Consider the following 21,564-nt stretch of genomic DNA (forward strand, 5'->3'; position numbering starts at 1 on the left):
CTGCTTTCTAAAAAATTCTTCTTTTTAAATTTTTTTTTTTTTTTGACAGGCAGAGTGGACAGTGAGAGAGAGAGAGAGAGAGAGAGAGAGAGACAGAGAGAAAGGTCTTCCTTTGCCGTTGGTTCACCCTCCAATGGCCGCCGCGGTAGCGCGCTGCGGCCGGCGCACCGCGCTGATCCGATGGCAGGAGCCAGGTGCTTCTCCTGGTCTCCCATGGGGTGCAGGGCCCAAGGACTTGGGCCATCCTCCACTGCACTCCCTGGCCACAGCAGAGAGCTGGCCTGGAAGAGGGGCAACCGGGACAGGATCGGTGCCCCAACCGGTACTAGAACCCGGTGTGCCGGCGCCGCAAGGCGGAGGATTAGCCTGTTGAGCCAAACGGAAGGTATCTGAAGGTGCCTTCTTTTATTTTTTTTTAAAGTTTTATTTATTTGCAAGTCAGAGTTACACAGAGGAGTGGCAGAGAGAGAGAGAGAGAGAAAGAGAGAGAGAGAGGTCTTCCATCTGATGGTTCACTCCCCATTTGGCCGCAACGACTGGAGCTGCGCCGATCTGAAGCCAGGAGCCAGGAGCTTCTTCTGGGTCTCCCATGCGGGTGCAGGGGCCCAAGGACCCAGGCCATCTTCCACTGCTTTCCCAGGCCACAGCAGGGAGCTGGATCGGAAGTGGAGCAGCCAGCCGGGACCAGAACCGGCTGGGGATGCCGGCGCTTCAGGCCAGGGCATTAACCCCTTGCACCACAGCACCAGCCCGCTTTTTAAAAAATTCAATGAAGCCCCTCCCCAAATACCTGTCGCTGCAGTGGGGCGCACCCCACACCCCTCATAAAAGGGCAGGTGAAAACTTGTTGAGGGCTTTTTGTGTTTTGTTTTCCTGTTTGTTCATTCTCTCTCCCTCCTTGTCTCTCTCTCTCTCCCAACTTGTTGGGGGTCTCTGTGTTTTGGCTTTTTGTTGTCTCTTGCTCTGTGACGCTTTCCTGCATGCGATCCTTGAATGTGCATTTCTACTTTGCTGCTGCCCTCTGCATACCTAGAGGCCCCCACGTTGAATTCTTGTGGAGGGCAGAGCCTGGAGCAGCCCAGCCCAGGGCCCGAGACCCACTATGGTCTGAACACACAGCGGGGTGGAGCTACCTTCGAGCTGACAGGGGCGCGATCTTGGAATGAGCCTCCCTTGCAGTCAATTTGTTGTTTAAGTCACACAGTCTGAGGTGTCTTGTCCTGGCAGCCCAACTACACTAGTTTCAGAGGCCCAGTGCTTGTAGCTTCCACACACTCTAACTGCTTCGCTTAAGGATTTGGATCCAAGGAAACCTATGGGGAAGCTGGACAGATCTGACCAGAGTTCAAACAGTCCCTGAGGTCACTCAGCTTTGCTTCTGTGACCGGGTTTGCAGGATTTAGGCAAGAAGGGGGCGCAGGGACACGGCAGAGCACCTGCGCCCACATCACTCCCATCAGCGGCGCCTGAGCAGCGCTGTGGGCCTCTGAGCCTCCCCTGGTTCAGGGTGCTACTCCACTCGGGAGTCCTCAAACAAACGCTGCTACACTTTATTTTTTTTGAGGTTTTCCTTTCACAGGGCACTGTTCCAGAAAGCGGACGCGCGGCCGAAGCAGTGCCATCCCACGGCGGGGCACCCTGGGGCCAGGGTCAGCCGGTCAGCGCCGCGCCGGGGACCCCAGCGCCAGGCGAGCCCCCGCGGGGCCCGGGACCGAGCCGGCGCTCCGGAAATGGCGCAGAGAGAAAACCAGGAGGCCGGGGAAGACGGGTGAGACCCGGAGAGCGTCCGCAGCGACGGACGCAGTCGGCACGTTCCTCCCGCGGACGCACCGCGGGGGCTGCAGAGAGAACAAAGCCTTCAAAAGCCTTCGGAAGAACCAGAAACGCGGCGCGAGGACGGGAGGAGGAGGCGGCAGAAGAAAGAAACCACTTCCTCCGGTCCCACTGAAAAGCCAGGCCGGGGGAGGCCGGTTGCCATGGCGACCCTGGGGCCAGAGCGGACGCAGCCCATTGGCTGAGACGCCGGAGCCAATGAGAAAGCGCGATGTTGACGGGGTGCTAAGATGGCTGCCAGTCGGCCGCTTCCTGGCCGGTGAGTATTGGTTATTGCGGGGCCGGTTCCCGGTGGGCTCGGGCTTCGACGTGACGGGTCCGGGAGGCCCCAGGAGGGCAGCCGAGGAAGCCAGCGTGGGTAGTGTCCGCTCCTCGGCCGAGCTGCCCGGAGCGGGCTAGGAAAGCTCCGGCCTGGGCCCAGGGGAGCGGTAGCGGCGGTGGCCTCAGCTCTGTTTGGAAGGGGCATCGCGGCGGAGGGTCCGCTTGTCCGCCCCACCGCGGCCAGGGCGAGGGGGATGAGGAGGCTCCGGATGGCGGAGACGCGCTGTGTCCCGGGAACCAGCTGCGGCGCGGGCGGAGCGCCGCCGGCCGAGGCCGGGACCCCGCGGAGCTCGGTGCTGCGGCGCGGCGAGGGCCCCTCTGCGGTCCCGGACTTGTGAGAATTGGCGGCGTGGACTTCAGAGGAGCCTGGAAAGGCCGCTGGCGACTTGTAAGTCTTCCTGAGCACGGTCGGGGCCAGGCCCGCACTGAACGGTCTAGTGGAGGCGTAGCGCCGCCGTGCAGTCCTGCCCAGCGAAGGCGGTGTCTGCGTGAGCAGGCCGGCAGCTGCAATCCGCACCCGGGCCCGTGGTCGGGTGTGCTCGCAACTTTTTAACCAAAGGGAACGCATCTCCTAAAGGCTGGTGGGACATCCGCGTTCATGTTGATGTAAGAAAAGATGCTTTAAAAAAAATCTTTATGTAGCCAGTTCCAAATCAGAAAAACTGATTTTTGTGTAAATTATTTAACAAGATCATCAGACTGGTGAGTGGTGGTTTCTGATAACTGGACAGGTGAGGTTAAATTTAGCTCAGACAAGATGCAGATTTCGGTGGTCATTTCTAATTGAATACAGAATTTGGGAAAGAGGATAATTCAGTTTGATGAAAATGGAATTTCAGTTATAGAATATGAAAGCCGGGAAGCATTTACCCATTGAGCTAATTCGATTATGCTTTTTGGGTTTTGGTGATCAGCGGTTGCCTGGTATTCCAGAATATATGAGATTCTAGTCAAGCGCCTGCATGTAACTTTGATGCATGCAATCTAGTATAATACTTTGTGTAAGTACAGACGAAAGTGTGCTTAGCCAAGTCTAACAAGGCCCTCATTACAGGCTAGAATCACTCTTCTCAAATTTTTGTCTCCAAAAATATGTTACCGCTCAAAGCTCTGCCCTCTAAAAGTGAATGATTTAAAGCCATAGAGTTCTATTTTTTTTTTTTTTTTTTTTTTTTTAAGATCAGTGGATGGCAATGTATCAGGCACGTCATCTACAGAAAGGGTGTAAGATGGTAGCTCCTTGTGCGGGTTGTCGGGAGGGTTAGTGGTGAGCCAGTGCTCTGCTCCTTTTCCTCTCCAGTTCTGTGTCGTACTGTGCCTGAGCTTCCCCCACGTCCTCAGTGTCCTGAGGTGCAGAATCTTGGCCAGCAGCTAGCCAGACACAGACCGTATCCCCTGAGTAGGGGAGGTTCATCAGGGTTGCATCTGGCTGGGAGAGAATGGAGTATGGCTACTCTGGGTATTTGGCACTTAGAATATTTAGATCATCAAGAAACTATTTAGAGCTGAGAGACATCTCACACATCTCCTGATTAAACCTTTGTTTTGTAGCCTCTGAGTGGAGAGCCAGATAAATACAACGGCTTTTCCCTAATCCTGTTACCCAGGACTGGAAACCATCTCCTGGCTTTCGAGACCCAATATCTCCTCTACCCTGTACCTCTCAGTCCTGGCACAGCCCAGAGTCCCTTTCTTATCATTTGCTATCTCAGTGGATTCTGTGCTTTGAGAGATTGTATTGACTAAACGTGTTGGTCAGTTGCCTTTCCTGTGATTAGGAGCCTGCAGCTCCCAATCCGGGCCTGTGGTGAGCATGTGGAGAAGAACGCAGAGTACGTCGCCGACTTTGAGGCTCCTCAGCCAAAGGTGATGTTTCACTGGGAGGAAAAGTAAAATATGTTGGGTGTTTTGAATGTGGACATTAGTTTAGAGACCATTACTGTCTTTATAGGGCTTGGTGGAGACCTTAGGTTAGGAACCCTGAACTGTGCCCTGTGCTGTGCATTGTTTTCTGCCCAAGTGTGCTAAATAATGGCTATGGTTGGTTTTCCAGTGCATAAAAGAGCCTAGCTATTGAGACTGGGATGGTACATGAATATTTCCATTGCGTGGAGAACTCTGTGAGCCCAGGACTAAAGGTGTGTTGAGCATAGCGCTTGCAGGGTGTTTCTTTAGAGCAGTCGTGGGATGGAATAAATCCTATCTCTAGAGGTGGATGGAGGGGCTGTGAGATGGAGAAGTGATATTCAAAACCAGAGAGAAAGGGGGATTCTGAATCATTTACATTTTCCTTAGAGCTAAAATGATTAAATTTGCAGTTATTTTAGTTGCAGGATGAAAAATGAAAGCTTATGAGTTAATATATCGGCTGTTAAATGCATTTGGCTATAGCTACACTTAAATTTGTTAAGTTTCTATTTCTCTGGTATTCCATATTCCTTGAGAATGGCTGAGTGAATTTTCACAGTTAATGGGCAATGTGGAATTATCTGCTTTAAAATAAAGAGGTAAAGAAAAATTAAAAGATACAATCTAAAAGGCATGGGTAAGAGACTTTTGGAAGAAATGGAGATTCATCCTTAAGAGCAACCAGAACAGGACTAACAGGAGGCCTGATGTGGTACCGGGGCAGAATGTGTGACCGACATGTGTGTGCTGTAGGAGACACTGCAAACAGGAACCCCAAGTGCAGTGGCCAAGCAGCCACTTGTACGTCAGTGATTTATGGTTGACGGACAACTCTGTGAGTGGCAGCCGTTACCTGCTGTCATCGGCGCCTACAGAGTTGTCGTATTTCGTTCTGAAGTCACAGGAAAGTGACACATGGCTTGAGAGATTTTCAAGAAATGAGTTCAGAAACAACCTTATTTGAATTTTGCCTTATTTCCTGGATTCGGAAGTGGATTCCACTTTTCTCTGTAAACTATACTAGGCAGATGCTACACTGAGGACAGGGCTTAATGCCAATCAGCAGGAGTTAAAAGTGGATAAATTTGAGAGTCCAAAAAGCATCAGAAGTGGGTAACTGCTCGAGGCTGTTGAGGAAGCCGGGGGGCAGCGAGACAGCTCCGCAGAGGGAAGCACGTTTGGGTGCCCATTGCGTGGGCGACCACCCTGCAGAGAGGCTGAAGCAGTGGGCAGCAGGAGACCCTTGGGGCACGTGCATCTCTTGAACAGTCACACCTAAGGTCTAGGCTGACTACTGACGTAAATTTGCTGTGTGTGGGTATGCGTCCTTCCATGAGGCTAAGGGTTTTTGTTTTATGTGCTTCTGACCCCACGGTCTTGAAGAGTGCCTGGTACACAACAGGCATGTAGAAGGTTCTGGGGCAAGTAAGGAACCAGTGATTCCTGACAGGTCCCAGTAATGCTAAGAAATTCAGTTTGTTGCTGTCCTTAAGTTCCTAATGGACGATGAGCCTACAAGGATGTCAATGGCAAAGTCCTGTTGTAGTTTGCTACAGTAAAGGAGTGGTTCTACTCAGAAGAGTAGACATGTTTTTGTTAATACTATCACTTCTGTTTTCCAATGTTGGCTTATTTTTACAGGATGTCCTTCATGCTGTTAGAGTATCTCAAGACTACCTCTGTTGCAGCCTTTAAAATCCACACGCCTAGTTTAGGAATGCATCAAGGTTTTTTGGGTGCTGGAGCTTATGTAATTTTCTTTAAAGAAAAAAAAAAGGAATGCAAATTCTGAGTAGAAAATTAGGTTCTGTGCTTTGAAAGAAACTGTGCAGATGAGGAGCCTGGAAGCTTAAGCTCCATTATTTTAATTTGTCTCTCATTTTATTGCTCCACTCAGAAAATCAATACCAAATTTTTTTTTATAGAAACTTCATGGAAACCAAGGAAGTAAATGATTTGTGTCAATTGCTAGGTGAATGCAGCACAAACAATAGAAACTTCTAAGCTGTCTTCTGAACCCTGCTACCCGTAATCGAAGTGAAAACATGCGCTGTGGTCAGAGAAACACAAAGCAAAGAGCACCTGACATTTATTAAGCCCCTTGAACCTCCTAAACACTTTCTTGCATTGCTTACCTCGTTTAATCCTCAGAAAACTCTACATGCAATGTAGTGATCCCTGAATTCAGATAAAGATGCTGCAGATCAGAGATCTGAAGTGATTTCCTCACTGGTGGTCGGTGGAGTGGTGAGCTGCCAGACTCCTGGAAAAGCCGAGAGAGTGTCTTGTGAGGTTATTTCAGAGAGGCAACCGCTGAGAGGGCTGAGCCAGTCCCACAGAAGTAAGACCTGGTTCCTTGGGCCTGGGAAGGGGTCCTTGAAAGAGAACAGGAATCTGTTATTCAGCGTGGTGTAAACCCCGGTGCCTTTGTCTCTGAGAATGGTGATCTTTGCTCCCTGGGTTAATCACAGTGTGGGACAGAACACTGAAAACACACTGTGGTCCTGTCTCACTCCTTATGGTAGTAAATCATGGGCAGGACAACCAACTTTGGATTGGATTGTAGACATGTTTTGAAGGATATAGTGTTGGTTCAACATGTATGCTAAAGTGCACTGAGCTTTCATAATTGTAGCAAATGAGTACAACTCTCATTTCTTAAATCACTTTCATTAATTTAACAATAGTTAATTGTTCTAACAGTGAGCCATACATATTGCCCTGAACTTTTAGCATTGGTTTCTTAACTATAGTGTTATCACTCAAAAAAAAAAAAAAAAAAAAAAAAAACCACCAGAACCAAAGTGGTGCATGTTTGTTAAATTGTAAGTATTGTATTTCGTTTGGTATTATTTTAGCAGATAGTATAAAATTTAGAGCCAAGACGTCTTTCTTACTACTGTTTATGTAGCTTAAAAATCTTTTAAGTAATTGTTTTCCAGCTCCGTAGAAAATAAGTTCCTCTGAAAGTTCTCTGCATTCATATGCAGGTGAACCGGTCAGCTTTGTTTTACTCTGGTTGATACAGCGTGAAGTGTAATGTTTTAATTTTTAAATTTGCTGTAGAGTTTATTGTTAGACTGTTAACATTCTTGAGAATGTTTCACTGAATTTCACTTTTTTAGACAGTTATCTATATTAGACAATCAAATCCTAATTTCCTTACTTATCTGTAGGTGTGTGCTCTAAAAAGCTTGTTAAACTGCTGTAAAACTTTTTTTTACTTATACAAGATTTTAAATATGTTAATATGAAAGTTTTACTGTGTTTTTAGATTTTTTTAGAAGGAAGTTCAGGTACCTGTTCTCAAGTCATTGGTATAATTAGGCTCCTGGGTGTCTTTTAATGGTTTTAAAATCATTTCTGTGGCTACTCATGTAATATATATGTCTAAATTCATCTTTTTCCTGTAGAAGAAAAGATGTGGAGTGGGCTGCTGCCTCCTGGCCTAAATGAAAGTGATGTTGAGTCAAATTCTGAAGATGAAGCCACCCCAGATAACTCTGGACTTAACTCCCAAGACGGTGAAGAGGATGGGACCATTAGGAACACAGAAATCTCAGATTTACCCACAGGTGGACCAGAAGCTGAAACAGAGACGATTGTAAATGCATATGAGGCGTGTCCTTCTGGAATTCCCTTAAACATGTGGAATGTAGGTTTTCCCTGATGCTATCCTTATTAAAGCCTGCATGTGTGTGTGTATGTGTGTGTATGTGTATGTGTTTTCTTGGGATATAACAGTTAGGGAAGATGGACTCAGAATACTTTTACTATTTTATGAATCATTGGCCACTTAGATTCTTGCTTTTAGTTTTATTTTTCATAAAAAGAAAAAGGAAAAAATCAGTACATAGGGTTAGCTGTTTTGCCTACCATGATACATGAGGAGTTTGTATCCTCATTTTTGTCTTTGTTATCTATCTGAGTCATTGAGTATCACTCAGATTATCAAATAATTTATTTAAAAAACCAGTGAATAACAAAACTTAGGTTGTGAGAACTTGAACAGAATCTCAAGAACTCAACCGCTTTAATTAAATTGATACTTTATAAATACCAGACTATAATTTTATTGCTTAACAGATGTGTTATTTTTATTTTTAGAATTTATTTATTTGAAAAGCTGAGTGACAGGCAGAGACAGAGACATCTGATGGTTTATTTCCAGTGGCCCCAGCAGCCCCAGGCTGAAGCCAGGAGCCAGGAACTTCATCCTGGTCTCCCATGTGTGTGGCAGAGGCCCAAACACTTGGGCCATCTTCCACTGCCTCCACAGGTACATTAGCAGGAAGCTGGATTGATAGCAAAGCAGCCAGGATTTGAAAATGGCAAATGGGGCTTAACTGCTGGTCCACATTTGTTATTTTTAAATGCATATTTTTCTTCAATGTGTGTTTGCCTCTCAACTTTTTTTTTTTTACTTTTACATAGAAATTTCAAGAATTGCACAAAAAACATTCTGAACAGAAAATCTCAACCTCAAAATTTAGAGGGAAAAAAAGGAAACGCTCCAGAAAAGGTATTTTGTTTTAATCCAGGTTATTAGTAGTGTTAATACTAATGTATAACTGAGTTCAGTAATTTTTTAAAAACATATTTTTGAAGTAATGGTTGAATACTGAAGTATTGACACTTTGTGAATTCTTTTCAGATAAATTGAAGAATGAAAAAGAATCTCATGGGTAGGTAGAATTTAATAGTTGTCTATCCTAGGCTATGTTATAGGACTTGTCCAAATTGTTGAGCTACTTTTTTTGAGCTGATCAGACATAACAACTAGTATTGTAATACAATTGTAGTAACCGATTAAAATGAGTACATTTTGTGTAAAACAAAGCAAATTTAATTCTGTCTCTGCAGTGAACAGTCCTCAAATGAAACCCAGTGGAAGGAGCTTACTCAGTATTTTGGAGTCAATGATCGATTTGAACCCCCTGTTAAAAAGAAAAAAGTTGAAAAAGTAAGATCTTTTTTATTGGATCTTATGTTACCTCATAGGAGTCTTGCCTAAAGTGCTTGTCCTCATTAGTTCATTCAGTTGAAAAGTTAAAATGTTTATTGTGTCTCAGAAAAGACGTGATAAGTAAATTCTTAGTTAAATGTCATTTTAAAATGTTATGAAGCAAAAGAACAGTTTGTTATGAAAACGTGGGAACCTTCCTTTAGTTTGGATGCTCAGGGAAGGCCTTTCTTTTTGTCTTTTTAAGATTTTATTTATTTGAAAGGCAAAGTTACAAGGTCAGGGGGAGATCCTGATCCTTCAGCTGTTGGTTCACTCCCCAGCGGCTGCAATGGCCAGGGCCAGACTATGCCAGAGCCAGGATCCAGGAGCTTCATCTTGGTCTCCCACGTGGGAATAGTGTCCCAAACATTTGGGCCATCTTCTGCTGCCTTCTCAGGCCATTAGTAGGAAGTTGGATGGGAAGTGGAGCAACCAGGACATGCACCGGCACCCATATGGGATGCGGGCTTTGCAGGTGGCAGCTTTACCTGCTGTACTGCAACGGCAGCTGCCCAGAGAAGGCCTTAGGAGTCACCATCTCACTGAGACCTGAAGATGTGCAGAAAGCCCTGTTTGTAGAGAACGCCAGTGCAGAGTTGGGAACATGGGCAGCACCCTCTGGCAGGTTCGTTCTGCAACGTTGGAGTAAGAAACCAGCCTGGCTGGAATGGAGTCAGCAGGGCAGGGGATGAGTAGGCAGGGACCAAGGTATGAAGAAGTCAGATGGTGTAGGAAGGAAATGAGTTTTATTCAAAGTGTAGTTGAGCATCATTAAAAGGTTATAAGTCAAGGGAGTGGTTTGATTTATGTTTGAAAAAATCATCCAGTTATATGGGGAATGATGGCAGGTGGGACAAAAGTAGGTAAGAGAATGGATAGGAGACTGTGTTAGGCGCGAGATAGATGGTGGTGGACCAAACAAACATGGTGCTACTGAAAATTAAGAACAATGGATGGATCTGAGGCATAGTATAGAAGTAGAATTAGCAGTGTTTGCCTCTGGGTTGCATGTCAGGTGGTGGGGAGGGCTTGGAGCATTAAGGAGGAAGACTGAGTGTGCAGAGTTTGGCCTTGGGCAGTAGTGTGCGTAGCGATGCTGGTTTGGGAGGGGAAGAGGATTTAGAGTGGAGCCTATCTGCATTTTGTTTTGGAGCATGGGTGTGTTACCTGGAGAACGGGGACAGAGTGGATGGCTGGTGTCATGAGATAGGGGCCCAGAGGTGAGTGTGAGCTTGGCACATGTGGACATGGGGAGCTCTCCGTCTGTAGAACTCAGTAAAGGCTGCAGTGCATGGACAGTGTCCACGGTTTCTGGGAACCTGGAATCAAATGCCGAGTGGTCTGGCAAGGGTGCACGGGGCTAGTAGAAGCTCAAGTGTATTGTATTCTGTGTGTATGGAGGGATACTCCTTGATTCATAGTTTGTTGCATGTATTTAGAAACCTTTGCCGTGTTCTAATCAGTTGCTGTTTCTCACAAGAAACCTTTCCTTTTAAATCCTTCTTGGGATGGATACTGTCACAACAAAATTTTGTGTGTAAATTTTTTTATTTCAATTTTATAAAGAATTCTTGCCCAGGAATAGTCCCTAGAACACTGGGGAATTGGAAGCAGGATCACTGCTGCGGAGCAGTCTCCTTCCTGCACATGTCCTGGGGGCAGTTCTTACAAAGAAAGGTCACTGGTAAAGTTGGAATGAAAACTCTTGTTTCAGGACCACAATCTGGGTTTCCTAGCCGCGCTCAGAAGGGGTGGTAGCCATTTGAAAGTGTGCTTGCCGTGTTCCCTTTGCAGATCTGGTGGGCTGAGAGGAGGGGCCCGGCCGCGGGAGTGGCTGTGCGCTTGTCTGTCCAGTCTGCTCTAAACCATCAGGGAGGCGACGCTGTCGGCCCCTGTGCCTTCTCCGGCAGACCTGCTGTAGGGTCGCAGCCACTGTCTAGGTTACTCTTTCCCAGAGTGAATGGTTGAATAGTGGTTCTATAGGAGGTATTTGTAAACTTTTACTTGTGAATGAGATAGTTTTTGGTTTTCAGCTGTTTGCAGAATGTGTATGTTTTCTTATAACATTGTTGACTTTAGACTGTCTGAGTTGTTTCTTAGTGAAATCAAAGCCATGAAATGAACATTTTAGCCTTTCTAAGGAGAACTGAATTTTTTTACAATGTGTCTTTGTTAGAATTTCAGTATTACTGAACTTATGAAACTATATCTTCTTGATACTGGTTAAGTATGGATAACTTCTTCATTGTCTAGAATTTGGAATTTGTGTGGAGTTAATATAGGATACTAGGATTCTTTGTGCATAATCTTTTTAAGCAACTCCTTTTAGGAGCCAGTGTTCTGTTTCACATTATGCATTTGATGTATTCTAGAATAAAATTTTAAGTCTTAAGCAACATTTTAAAAAGAGATCTTTGTTTAAGGGAAAATGTAAGACCTCTGTTTAAGTCCTTTTGTAATCACCCCGATCTGTGTTATGAGATCTGTTATGAAAACTATGTTTTCCTAACAGTGGTTGTTCCTGTCTTTAAATGGTACCTGGCTAAGAAGTGTGGCTATTTCTGAACAAGGAAACCGATGCTGGCTAGGCTTCTGTCTGTCCAGAGTTTTGCCAGCACTTAATATTCAACAAATGGATGCAGGCGAAGAGGGAAGGGAAGATTTAGTGGAGCCCGATTATTTCTTCTCATGAAGTTCCGTGTACTTGCATGCCCCAGGTTCGTCCTTTGTCTGCGATCACCCTTTTTTGCTGTTGTGGTAAAGTCTCTACTGTGAATCCACAGTGAATAAACTTTGAAGAATGTCTACATTCGAGGCACAAGGATAAAAGCTAAGAGTGGGTATTGAGTCCAGCAGATAGTAGCCCCTGCCCACACCATCTAGAGAGGATCATGAAATTTTGTGGATTTTCAGTCCGTTATCTTATTTATCTGGAGCAGAGGCAGGTCTGCTACCTTGTCTTTCTACCAGAGCTATTTTATTTTGTATTCATGCAACCCTCCAGAATGGTAAAACAAAGCAAACTTCTTAATCTTGTCTGCTGTGCAGTCTTTTTGTTTGGAAAGCTGCCAAGAATGTATGTTTACAGCACTGCTGTCACTGGCTTCCAGAGCACACTGAGAGACTTGTGTTTTTAAATATAATCATCATAATATCCAAAGCTGGTTTTATGTTCTTTGTATTAAATATAGCTATAATATTGTGTTTCTGGCAGCAGTTCTGGGACTTAATAATTCTAAGATCATAAAATAATTATCTTGAATCTATGTGGGAATTTATTTAGGATAGATTTTTTTTTAAAGATTTATTTATTTATTTGAAAGGCAGAGTTACACAGAGAGAAGGAAAGGCAGAGAGAAAGAGAGAGGGGTCTTCCATCTGTTGGTTCGCTTCCCAACTGGCCGCAATGGCCAGAGCTGTGCCAATCCGAAGCCACGAGCCAGGAGCTTCTGCTGGGTCTCCCATGCGGGTGCAGGAGCCCAAAGACTTGGGGCATCTTCTACTGCTTTCCCAGGCCACGGCAGAGATCTGGATTGGAAGTGGAGCAGCTGGGACTCGAACCGGCGCCCATATGGGATGCTGGCACTGCAGATGGCGGCTTCACCCACTATGCCACAGTGCTGGCCCCTAGAATAAATTTTACTCATTAGCTTCACTAAATGTCTCAAGTATTCTTTAGTTGAATCAATTTGATTAGTCAGCAGTCATTATTGAAGTAGTTTTGTTTACCTACTAGGTGCTTTTTGAATTGAAAAACTAGCTGTACTTTCATTAATTTTTAGAGTAATTGTACAGTGTTTGGTGGTTTTTAAAAGTTGTTGGTGAGAGGAAACTGCTGTTGTATTGTGTGGCTTTTTCAAACGTGTTTTTGTAGCAGAGTGCTTTTTCCAACCACTCCAATACATATTTAAGTAAAGTGCTGGCTGCCTTGTATACAGGAGGTGCACGGGTGTGGTATTGGGAAGGAGGCACTGGGGGCAGTTCTTGATAGGGGGAGGCTTCTGGTGCTCCTGGGAATTTTCCCTGGTGTCAGTTATGAAGTGTTCTCCTTGGATCCCCATGTAATCCATGTGGGTGGGTGAGGTGGGCCACTAGTGTTCTCATGGTACAGGCGAAGGAACTGAAGCTGAGCACAATTTGTGCAGACAGACAGCAGCTCAGCAGTGAAATGACACTGTGAACCTAAGTCATTTGCTTCCAAAGGGAGATGTTTCTCAATAGCTGAACTTGGTTTCTTACATACTGGGCTTAAATGATTTAAGTGGGTAAGACTTGCATAGGTATAGAGGTGACAGATCATACATTAATATATGAGTTAGTACATAAGAGTAGTTCCCCCCTTCTTTATGGAGAAATTACAGCCTTTTTACCCCTATTTTGTCCTGTCACAGTAAAGAAAGCTTCAGTGGATAATTCATTTGTATTAAGATTTCAACGTTGATTGTATTATCCAAGTAAAAGGCACAGTAGCAGAACTTCTCTTGTATTGACTTAAAGGCCTTTAATCAATGATTTTTTTTTTTTAATTTGTAGGTAATACTTAGTACAGTTTTTTTAACAGCAGGTTTTTTTTTTTTTTTAAGATTTATTTATTTATTTGAAAGAGTTACAGAGAGAGGAGAGACAGAGAAAGAAAGAGAGAGAGAGAGAGAGGTCTTCCATCCGATGGTTCACTCCCCAATTGGCTGCAATGGCTGGAGCTGCGCCGATCTGAAGCCAGGAACCAGGAACTTCTTCCGGGTCTCCCACGTGGGTGCAGGGGCCCAAGGACTTGAGCCATCTTCTACTGCTTTCCTGGGACATAGCAGAGAGCTGGATTGGAAGTGGAGCAGCCGGGTCTCAAACCGGCGCCCATATGGGATGCCAGCACTTCAGGCCAGGGTGTTAACTTGCTGTACCACAGTGCCGGCCCCAATGAATGTATTGTTAAAAGATTCTGTATGTATACACATGGATGGCTAGTCCACAATATTAAACCTGGTCCCGTAGATTTCTTAGATAACTGTAGTCATGACTTCCTGACAGGCTTAGCAGAACTGTTCATTAGAGGTTACTCGCTGCCTGTTGGGAGCTTCTGAGGCACTGTCCTTAGAGGAATTCTCCACCTGTGGCCACATCGCCATCTGTAAGCTCATTTGTTGGTGCCGAGATTATCTTTGGCTGCCTTGTGGTTCTAGCCACAAGGCAGCGTAGAAGCACACCACGTGGCAGCTGATCAGCAGTGCCTTGTGCCTCCTGCCTCTCCTGAGGCTTGGGAGATGTCCTGGAGAGGTCAAGCAAGGCTGCTCTTGGGTTCAACTTCAGACTTAAAATAATTAATGAAATCTGATTTATGAGACCATTTACTGACTCAAACTTGAATTCTTGGCGTTTGTTCTTAGTCTGAGCCTTGAAGAGCTTTGCTGTGGTCTGTAACTGTGTAAAGATGAACCTTTTAGGGCCGGCGCCGTGGCTCAACAGGCTAATCCTCCGCCTTGTGGCGCTGGCCCACCGGGTTCTAGTCCCAGTTGCCCCTCTTCCAGGCCAGCTCTCTGCTATGGCCCGGGAAGGCAGTGGAGGATGGCCCAAGTCCTTGGGCCCTGCACCCGCATGGGAGACCAGGAGGAAGCACCTGGCTCCTGGCTTCGGATCAGCGAGATGTGCCGGCCGCAGCGGCCATTGGAGGGTGAACCAACGGCAAAAAGGAAGACCTTTCTCTCTGTCTCTCTCTCTCTCACTGTCCACTCTGCCTGTCAAAAAAAAAAAAAAAAAAAAAAAAAAAAAGAACCTTTTTCTTTACATTAATGGTGTTCTGATATTTAGATAGAATAATAGCAACAGCTGATCATTTACTGAATGACGGCTATATTCTAAAAACCTGGGTAAGTATTTTAGGTATATTTTCCTTGACTCTTAATGTAACCTCTCAGAGAACATAGTTTTACTCTTATTTTATTGCTCCTAGGCAGTTGCAGCCCATGGAGGTTTAGAATCTCACCAGGGCTGCTTAGTTGCTGAATAGGAGATCTGGGGTTTGAGTCCAAGTCTAGCCTCCCCACCTGTGCTCCTGGAATCTGTTAGGGACTTAGGGTCTTAAGAAGGTGGAAATGTTACACAGAAGAATTTTTTTTTTAAGTAATGTAAGTGTTTTTAACGCACTTGAGATGTTAGTATGTTCTTAAAGAAATAGGAAGTTTAGGAATAGACACGGAACTAGAAATTTCTCAGAACCAAAGAAGTGATTATATTTTACTTAACTTGCCAAAAAGAAAGAAGGGAGGGAGAAAAAGAATTAAATCTAGTTTATATTATAAATTATAAATATTGTGTAAGTAATTACATCTAACTATTACTGTTGAAATTTTTAAAAACTTTTAGAAGAGCTAACAACAAAGTTGAAAACAAAGTGTGAAGCTAGGATTTTATTTCTGGGAGGGAATTTTGGTTGCCCAAGCCAATCCACTCATGGTCTTTGAGGACACTGAGGCGTGCGAGCCAGTGCCCTCTCACCCGCTGCAGTGGCCACGTTTCCTGACTGGCAGCCCTGCACCCTCTCTGCTTTGCTCTGCTGCAGCCTGAGATGCTGCTCCTGATGGCTGGGGCACTGCGAGCTGGTTGACGCTGAGGAGATGCGTTTGTAGTTTCAGCTGATTTATTTCTACATGAAAATTATACCTTTGAGCTCAGTGAGCCGTAGGTTTCTAGAAAGAGGCAGTGTTCTTTCTCCCCTTTGTGAAATGAATCTTTAAGCTGTGGCTCCATGGTAATGAGAGGAAGATTAGCAAGTTGCTGATCAGCTGACACCCCCCCCCCCCCCAGATTGTTCATGGGAATTGCTAGAAAAAATAAAGTGGTGTTTTTTGTTTGTGTGTGTGTTTTTTCCTGTCACTGATCCATGATACTTGTAGGTGCTGGTGTAGAGGAGTAGCCACACCCAGGTCCTCTGTCCTCCCGGCAAGCCTGGGTAAACAGAAGGAGCAGAGCCGCTGTGTGGACCAAGCAGGACAGGCTCATTAGTGACCAGCTGGCTTAGGTGAAAGATGGGAGCGGAGCTGAGCTGCTTGATTCATTGGCTAAGAGCAGATGAGGTCATGAGGTACCAGGTACCCCAGTTTTCTCAAGGAAAATTGATGTTTTCTATTAATGAATTGTTTCGTGTATTTCAGTGGCATCCGAGGAGATTCCACATATTCTGCACAGGAAGGAGGGTTATTAACGTTTTTTAAATAACTTCTTCCAGTGCATATTAAATAGTAAGCACTGAGTTTTACCTGTAGCTACTGTCCTAAGCTCTGGGAGCCAAGATGGAGATGATATTCTCCATGTCTTCAAGGAATGTGTTTCCGAGCGTTGGGATCGATCCATGGATGAACAAGTGCAGCAGCGTGGGGCCCTTCCTTCACAGTAGGAGTACTGCCACCTCGGTAGTAGAGTTCCCTTGGGAACTTCCCCTCACAGTGGATGCGTAGTGGATGGTCCCAGTCTGGGTGGCGTCCTTTGAGCACAAGGCAAGCGTGGGTCACTGCGCTGTGACCACTGCCTCAACAGCATAGACCCAGCTAGGGCCTCCTGGCGGGAGGCGCTGGGCTGCATCCTGCGACACACCATGCCGGGGAAGTGGAGTCTGCCCTCCCGAGATAGAACACAGGAGGGGAGGCAGCCACACCACTCATTGTGGTGTGTGTCGGGCTGGTAGATACTGAAGGGAGAGGGGAGGGACTGTGGCAGCATAGAGCGGTGGGGGCAGGAGAGTGGCAGAGTAGCTGTGCAGGGCCGAGGGGACCCGCCTACATGGAGAAAGTGACATTTAACGTGAGCCTCAAAGAATACTGAAGACTTTTCAAAGAGATGCTCATAGGAGTCACAGGGACCATGAGGAAAATGGTGAATGTGGCCAGAGATTCGGAAGCATAGTGTTGCTAAAGGTGGGGCTGAGAGTCACTTGGGGACTCTCTTGTGAGGGGAATTGGATGCTGTTCAGTGGGAGTAAAGAAATAGGTGTTTGAGCAGGACAGTGACATAATGACTGTTTTAGAAAGGACCAGTTTGGAGATGTTTATAAAATCCCAAATATGGAATAATGAGGCTTGGAAGAAGCACAGAGGGAAGAACAAGAAACTGCAAAAAATGAAGTGCAGCCAGGAGCAAGAGACAGTCCCTGCTTGGGATGCCTGGATCCCTTATCAGAGTGCCTGGTTCAAGTCCTTGCTGCTCCACTTCCAATTCAGCTGCCTGCTGATGCACTTGAGAGGCAGCAGGTAGTAGCTAAAGAGCTTGGATCCTGGCCACCCGTGGGGGAGACTTGGTTGGACTTCCAAGCTTATAGCTTTGACCTGGCCCAGTCCTGGTTGTTGGAGGCATTTGGGGAGTAAACCAGATGGAAGATCTACCTATCTCTGTCTCTACCTTTCAAATAAAAAGTGAAAATAAATAAATAAAGTTTAAAAAAGAATCAGGATATAGTTGTCATAAATTTTAGCTCACATTGGAATCAAATCCTATGAATTGCTGGGCTATATCCCAGAGTTTCTAATTCAGAGACTTTGCAGTTCTAACAAGTTCCCACTGCGAGTCCAGAACTCACACTGTGAGAACATTGTCTTGGATCTAGTTGGGTAAGGGTGATCTTAGTTGCAGGTTAGGGAGGAAGGACAGGAGAATCAGAAGGGACAGGTGGACTGAGAGTCACTGTAGGAGCGCCAGGCAATGAGCTTCCTGTTGAGGACCGAGCAGGTTCTATGGGTGAGGACTTGGGACGAGTGGAGAGTTGTATTCAGGGAGCAGCCTTCCGCGTGGTGGGGCTCTCAGGTCTCTACCGTGACCCACAGCAGTCCAGTTCCAAAGTACTCTTCTACCGGAGATGAGACGGAGCCTAATGTCACCCAGTATGCTGCGTCCTTCCTTGAGGAAGGTCTCATGGTCCCCTTCTCTTACCACCAAGTCATCTGGACAAAACTGTGCCTAGTCTTGGAGTTGATGTGCATTCTGGCACAAGCTCCTTCCCTTTGCATGGACAGAATAAGCAGTTCATGGGTTGACACTGTTCACAGGCCAGAGTGGATACACAGGCCACCATTGGCGTGGTCCTGGTGTGAAATATAGACTGCTGAGGTGGGTAGAGTTGGAGCTCCCTGAAGATGCAGGACGTTGGGGAAGTGAGTCCAGGGTGTTGTTTGGATTAGGACAGTTCTGCGGAAACACAAGGAAGGGAAACTCCTGAAGACTGGTAGTTGACCACAGGGCACGGACGGGCAGAAGGCACTAGAGCCATGTGACCTGTGGCTTCCAGCTACACTAAGGAGCAGACGAGTAAGATAATTGACCTTCCAGGCCCTTCGGTGGGGTTTGTGAGGATAAACAGTGTCCACCTGACAGATATCAGTGACCGCCTCACTGGTTTTGTTTCCATTATCTTTTTAGACAAATTATGTTGTGGTTATTTTTTCAGTAACAAAATTTCTCTCAGTTGACTGGTATAATGAAGAAATACAGTGATGGAGGAGACATCCTTAGGACTTCTGTTACTAGGTAGGGCAGGAGAGGCCTAGGTGAGACACTCTGTAAACTGAAGATGCAGGTTAAAGGACACAGGAGATAAGCCATTGTTAGGGTAACGTTTCTTAGAAGAGGCAAGTATTAAACCAGCTACAATATTCTTACTGTAATTGTTTTCACAAGCCAGAACTCAATTTATGTTTAAGATTTCCCATAAGTATATAATAAGTCCTACCTAGTGACAATTTCCTGAATAACTAGTAATTAACTACTCATTTTACAGGGATGTGCATTGTGGAGCAGTGGGTGAAGCTGCTACTTAGGATGCACGGATGCCATATTGGAGTGCCAGTTCAAGTCCTGGCTACTCCGCTTCTAATCCAGCTTCCTGCTAATGAATCCTGGGAGGCAACAGATGACGTCTCAAGTACTTGGACCCCTGCCACTCCCACATGAGACTCATGGAGTTCCTGGCTTCTGCCTGACTTAGCGCTAGCTGTTTTGGGAATTTGGGATATAAAGCAGCAATTGGATGATATCCACCTCTCCCCAACTCTTCCTTTTAGAAAGATGAACTTTTTTTTTTTTTTAATTTCCATAGGAAAACAAAATCATTAGTGCAGATAATTTTCCTCTCATGTTTAATATTCAGTGACATGGCCACAGTCACAGACTGATGGGCTGTTGAATCAAAGTCTAGCTGTAAGAATGGGCAGTAGAGAAAAGAAGCTGAAGATTATGGTTGAGGACATGGGCTCCGAGCAAGCCTGGGTCCGTGGGATGGTTGTCCTACTGACACACTGTGCCTCTGGCCAATTTATGTGTACTGTGGCCGTGTAATATAAGAGTGTTTCCTCATCTTTAAAACAAGATAACAATATTTCATGGAGATGTTAGGAGGATCAAATCAACATTCTTACAGTTCTGAGTCCTGGAATTACATCATCTATAATTTTTGTAACTACTACAGTCCTGTGTCACTTAGCAACTGAAGACACATTTCATCTTCATGTGACATCACACAAGCTAAGATGGCTGCAGTGACACTGGGTGGGTGATACGGTCTTTCGGGAACACCCTTGTATGTGCAGTCCGTCATTGACCAAAACCTCAAATGTGGCACATGACTTTTTTTCTTTTTTTTAGGATTCATTTATTTGAAAGGCAGAGTTACAGAGAGGGAGAGAAAGGGAGGCAGATCAGTGTTCTATCTGGTGGTTCACTCTCCAAATGATCTCATTATCTGGAGCTGGGCCAGACAGAAGCCAGGAGCTTAGAACTCCATGCAGTTCTCTGGAGTAGATGGCAGGGGTCCAAGTACATGGGCCGTCTTCCATTGCTTTCCCTGCACATTGTCAAGGAGCTGGGTGGGAAGTGGAGCAGCTGGGACTTGAACCCGTACCCATATGGGATGCTAGCATTGCAGATGGTGGCTTAGTCCTCTGCACCATGACGCTGGCCCCAATAACTATATTCTCATTAGCCTCATTGTTAAGGGAAAACATAGGCTTTGGATTCACAAAAATCTTCATTTGCATCTCCTTTTAATTAGTTCAAGAAGTTATTTGACCTTGAGAAAAGCCTTGTAATGTATGTGAGACTTCCATTCATTCCTGGAAATAGTGCCAGCCACCTTCCTGGGATAGTGTGAGAATTCAGTGGTCTTTGTGAGTGATGTGTATGAGGTCATGTGATGGATTTGGCTGGCAAATGTCTGCCTTTCTTTCCTGCCCTTGATTTGTAACTTTCCTCCTTTTCTAGTCGGGCCTTGAGAAGAGGATCGACCAGGCTGTGGAGGAGTGGGACGTTGAGAAGGCCGAGGAGCTCAGCAACCAGCTGGCTACGCGCGAGGTGAGTCAGGCCGAAGATGCCTTTGTCTGTGCTTCTGAGTTGTCCGAGATGCATACGGGTTCTTTTGTTACTATTAGTAAGTTCACTGCTAAATGTGTGACCTGAGGTATTTTTGCTTGTCCATTTTCTTCCCTCTTGTTCTGCATTTATTTTTTTTTATTTTATTTTATTTTATTTTTTTTAGATTTATTTTTTTGAAAGGCACAGTTACAGAGAGGCAGAGGCAGAAAGAGAGACAGAGAGATTTTCCATCCGTTGGTTCACTCCCCAAATGGCTGCCATGGCTGGAGTTGGGCAGATCTGAAGCCAGGAACTTCTTCCGGGCCCCTCCCTGGGTGCAGGAGCCCAAGCCCTTGGCCATCTTCTGCTTTCCCAGGCCATAGCAGAGAGATGGATGGGAAGGGTGGCAGCTGGGCCTCGAACTGGCATCCATATGGGATGGCGGTACTGCAGGTGGCGGCTTTACCTGCTATGCCACAGCGCTGACTCATGCCACGTATTTTTTAAATGCAAGATTTCATTATTGTCGTCAGTGTCTTTAAATTATTCTGGTCTAAAACTTACGCTGGAATAACCCTTAGATTTTTCCTAGATCTAAAGTTGTTCAGGTCTGACTAAATGAGTTTTCTTTTTCACTTTGCATCTCTAACTCAGCTTGGAGCAGCTTTATGCTCTGAGGTCACATCCCTCAACTTTCCCTTGACTCTTGCCAAGATGCTTGTTTTACTGCACACTCTGCACATCCTCCTGTCTTCCAGACAGTTTTTAGCCTTTCCGTCCTTTGATAAACCTGATAGATACATTGAATGTTCTTTTTCCAACTACAGAAGGCCCAAGAAGACTCTCGCGTCCCTGGGGAGGCCGTCTGGAAGACCTCCCCAGCTGAGAATGGGCCAATATGAAGAGCTCACATTGCTGCATGTGTGCTGTTTTCAATGTTCTGTAATCCTTTTTGGTCCTTTTTAGGAAAAAAAATCTCCAGACCATGGCATCTACTTCTCATGCCTGGACCCCTCCCTGCTTTGCCTCGTTCTTAAGCCATAGTACTTCCTGTATTCTGCTCAGTATGCTTACTTGTAGGTGAACTTTTTTTCCAAACTAAACTGGAAATGAACCTGCTGTTTCATAGACTCTTCTGTAGACATACTGTTGTGCTCGTTCATCATCAGATG

General features: G+C 45.6%; 1 protein-coding gene across 3 annotated transcripts in view; it reads left to right on the forward strand.

Annotated features, from left to right (window-relative positions):
* Nucleotides 1-1,805: 1,805 nt before the first annotated feature.
* FAM204A (family with sequence similarity 204 member A) overlaps nucleotides 1,806-21,564 on the forward strand; it is a 34,536-nt gene continuing 14,777 nt past the window's right edge. The window contains exons 1-6 of one of the 3 annotated variants that reach the window (XM_062214836.1): nucleotides 1,806-2,092; nucleotides 7,476-7,717; nucleotides 8,497-8,584; nucleotides 8,717-8,747; nucleotides 8,926-9,025; nucleotides 20,303-20,392. In XM_062214836.1, the coding sequence (XP_062070820.1) occupies nucleotides 2,032-2,092; nucleotides 7,476-7,717; nucleotides 8,497-8,584; nucleotides 8,717-8,747; nucleotides 8,926-9,025; nucleotides 20,303-20,392 (612 nt within the window). In that variant the 5' untranslated portion in view covers nucleotides 1,806-2,031. Of the gene's footprint in view, nucleotides 2,093-2,447; nucleotides 2,543-4,273; nucleotides 4,293-7,475; nucleotides 7,718-8,496; nucleotides 8,585-8,716; nucleotides 8,748-8,925; nucleotides 9,026-20,302; nucleotides 20,393-21,564 lie in introns of those variants that run through there. The other 2 variants (XM_062214837.1, XM_062214838.1) reach the window with 2 other exon arrangements.

The sequence above is a fragment of the Lepus europaeus genome, chromosome 17 (genome assembly GCF_033115175.1).
Source record: "Lepus europaeus isolate LE1 chromosome 17, mLepTim1.pri, whole genome shotgun sequence".
Classification (NCBI taxonomy): domain Eukaryota; kingdom Metazoa; phylum Chordata; class Mammalia; order Lagomorpha; family Leporidae; genus Lepus; species Lepus europaeus.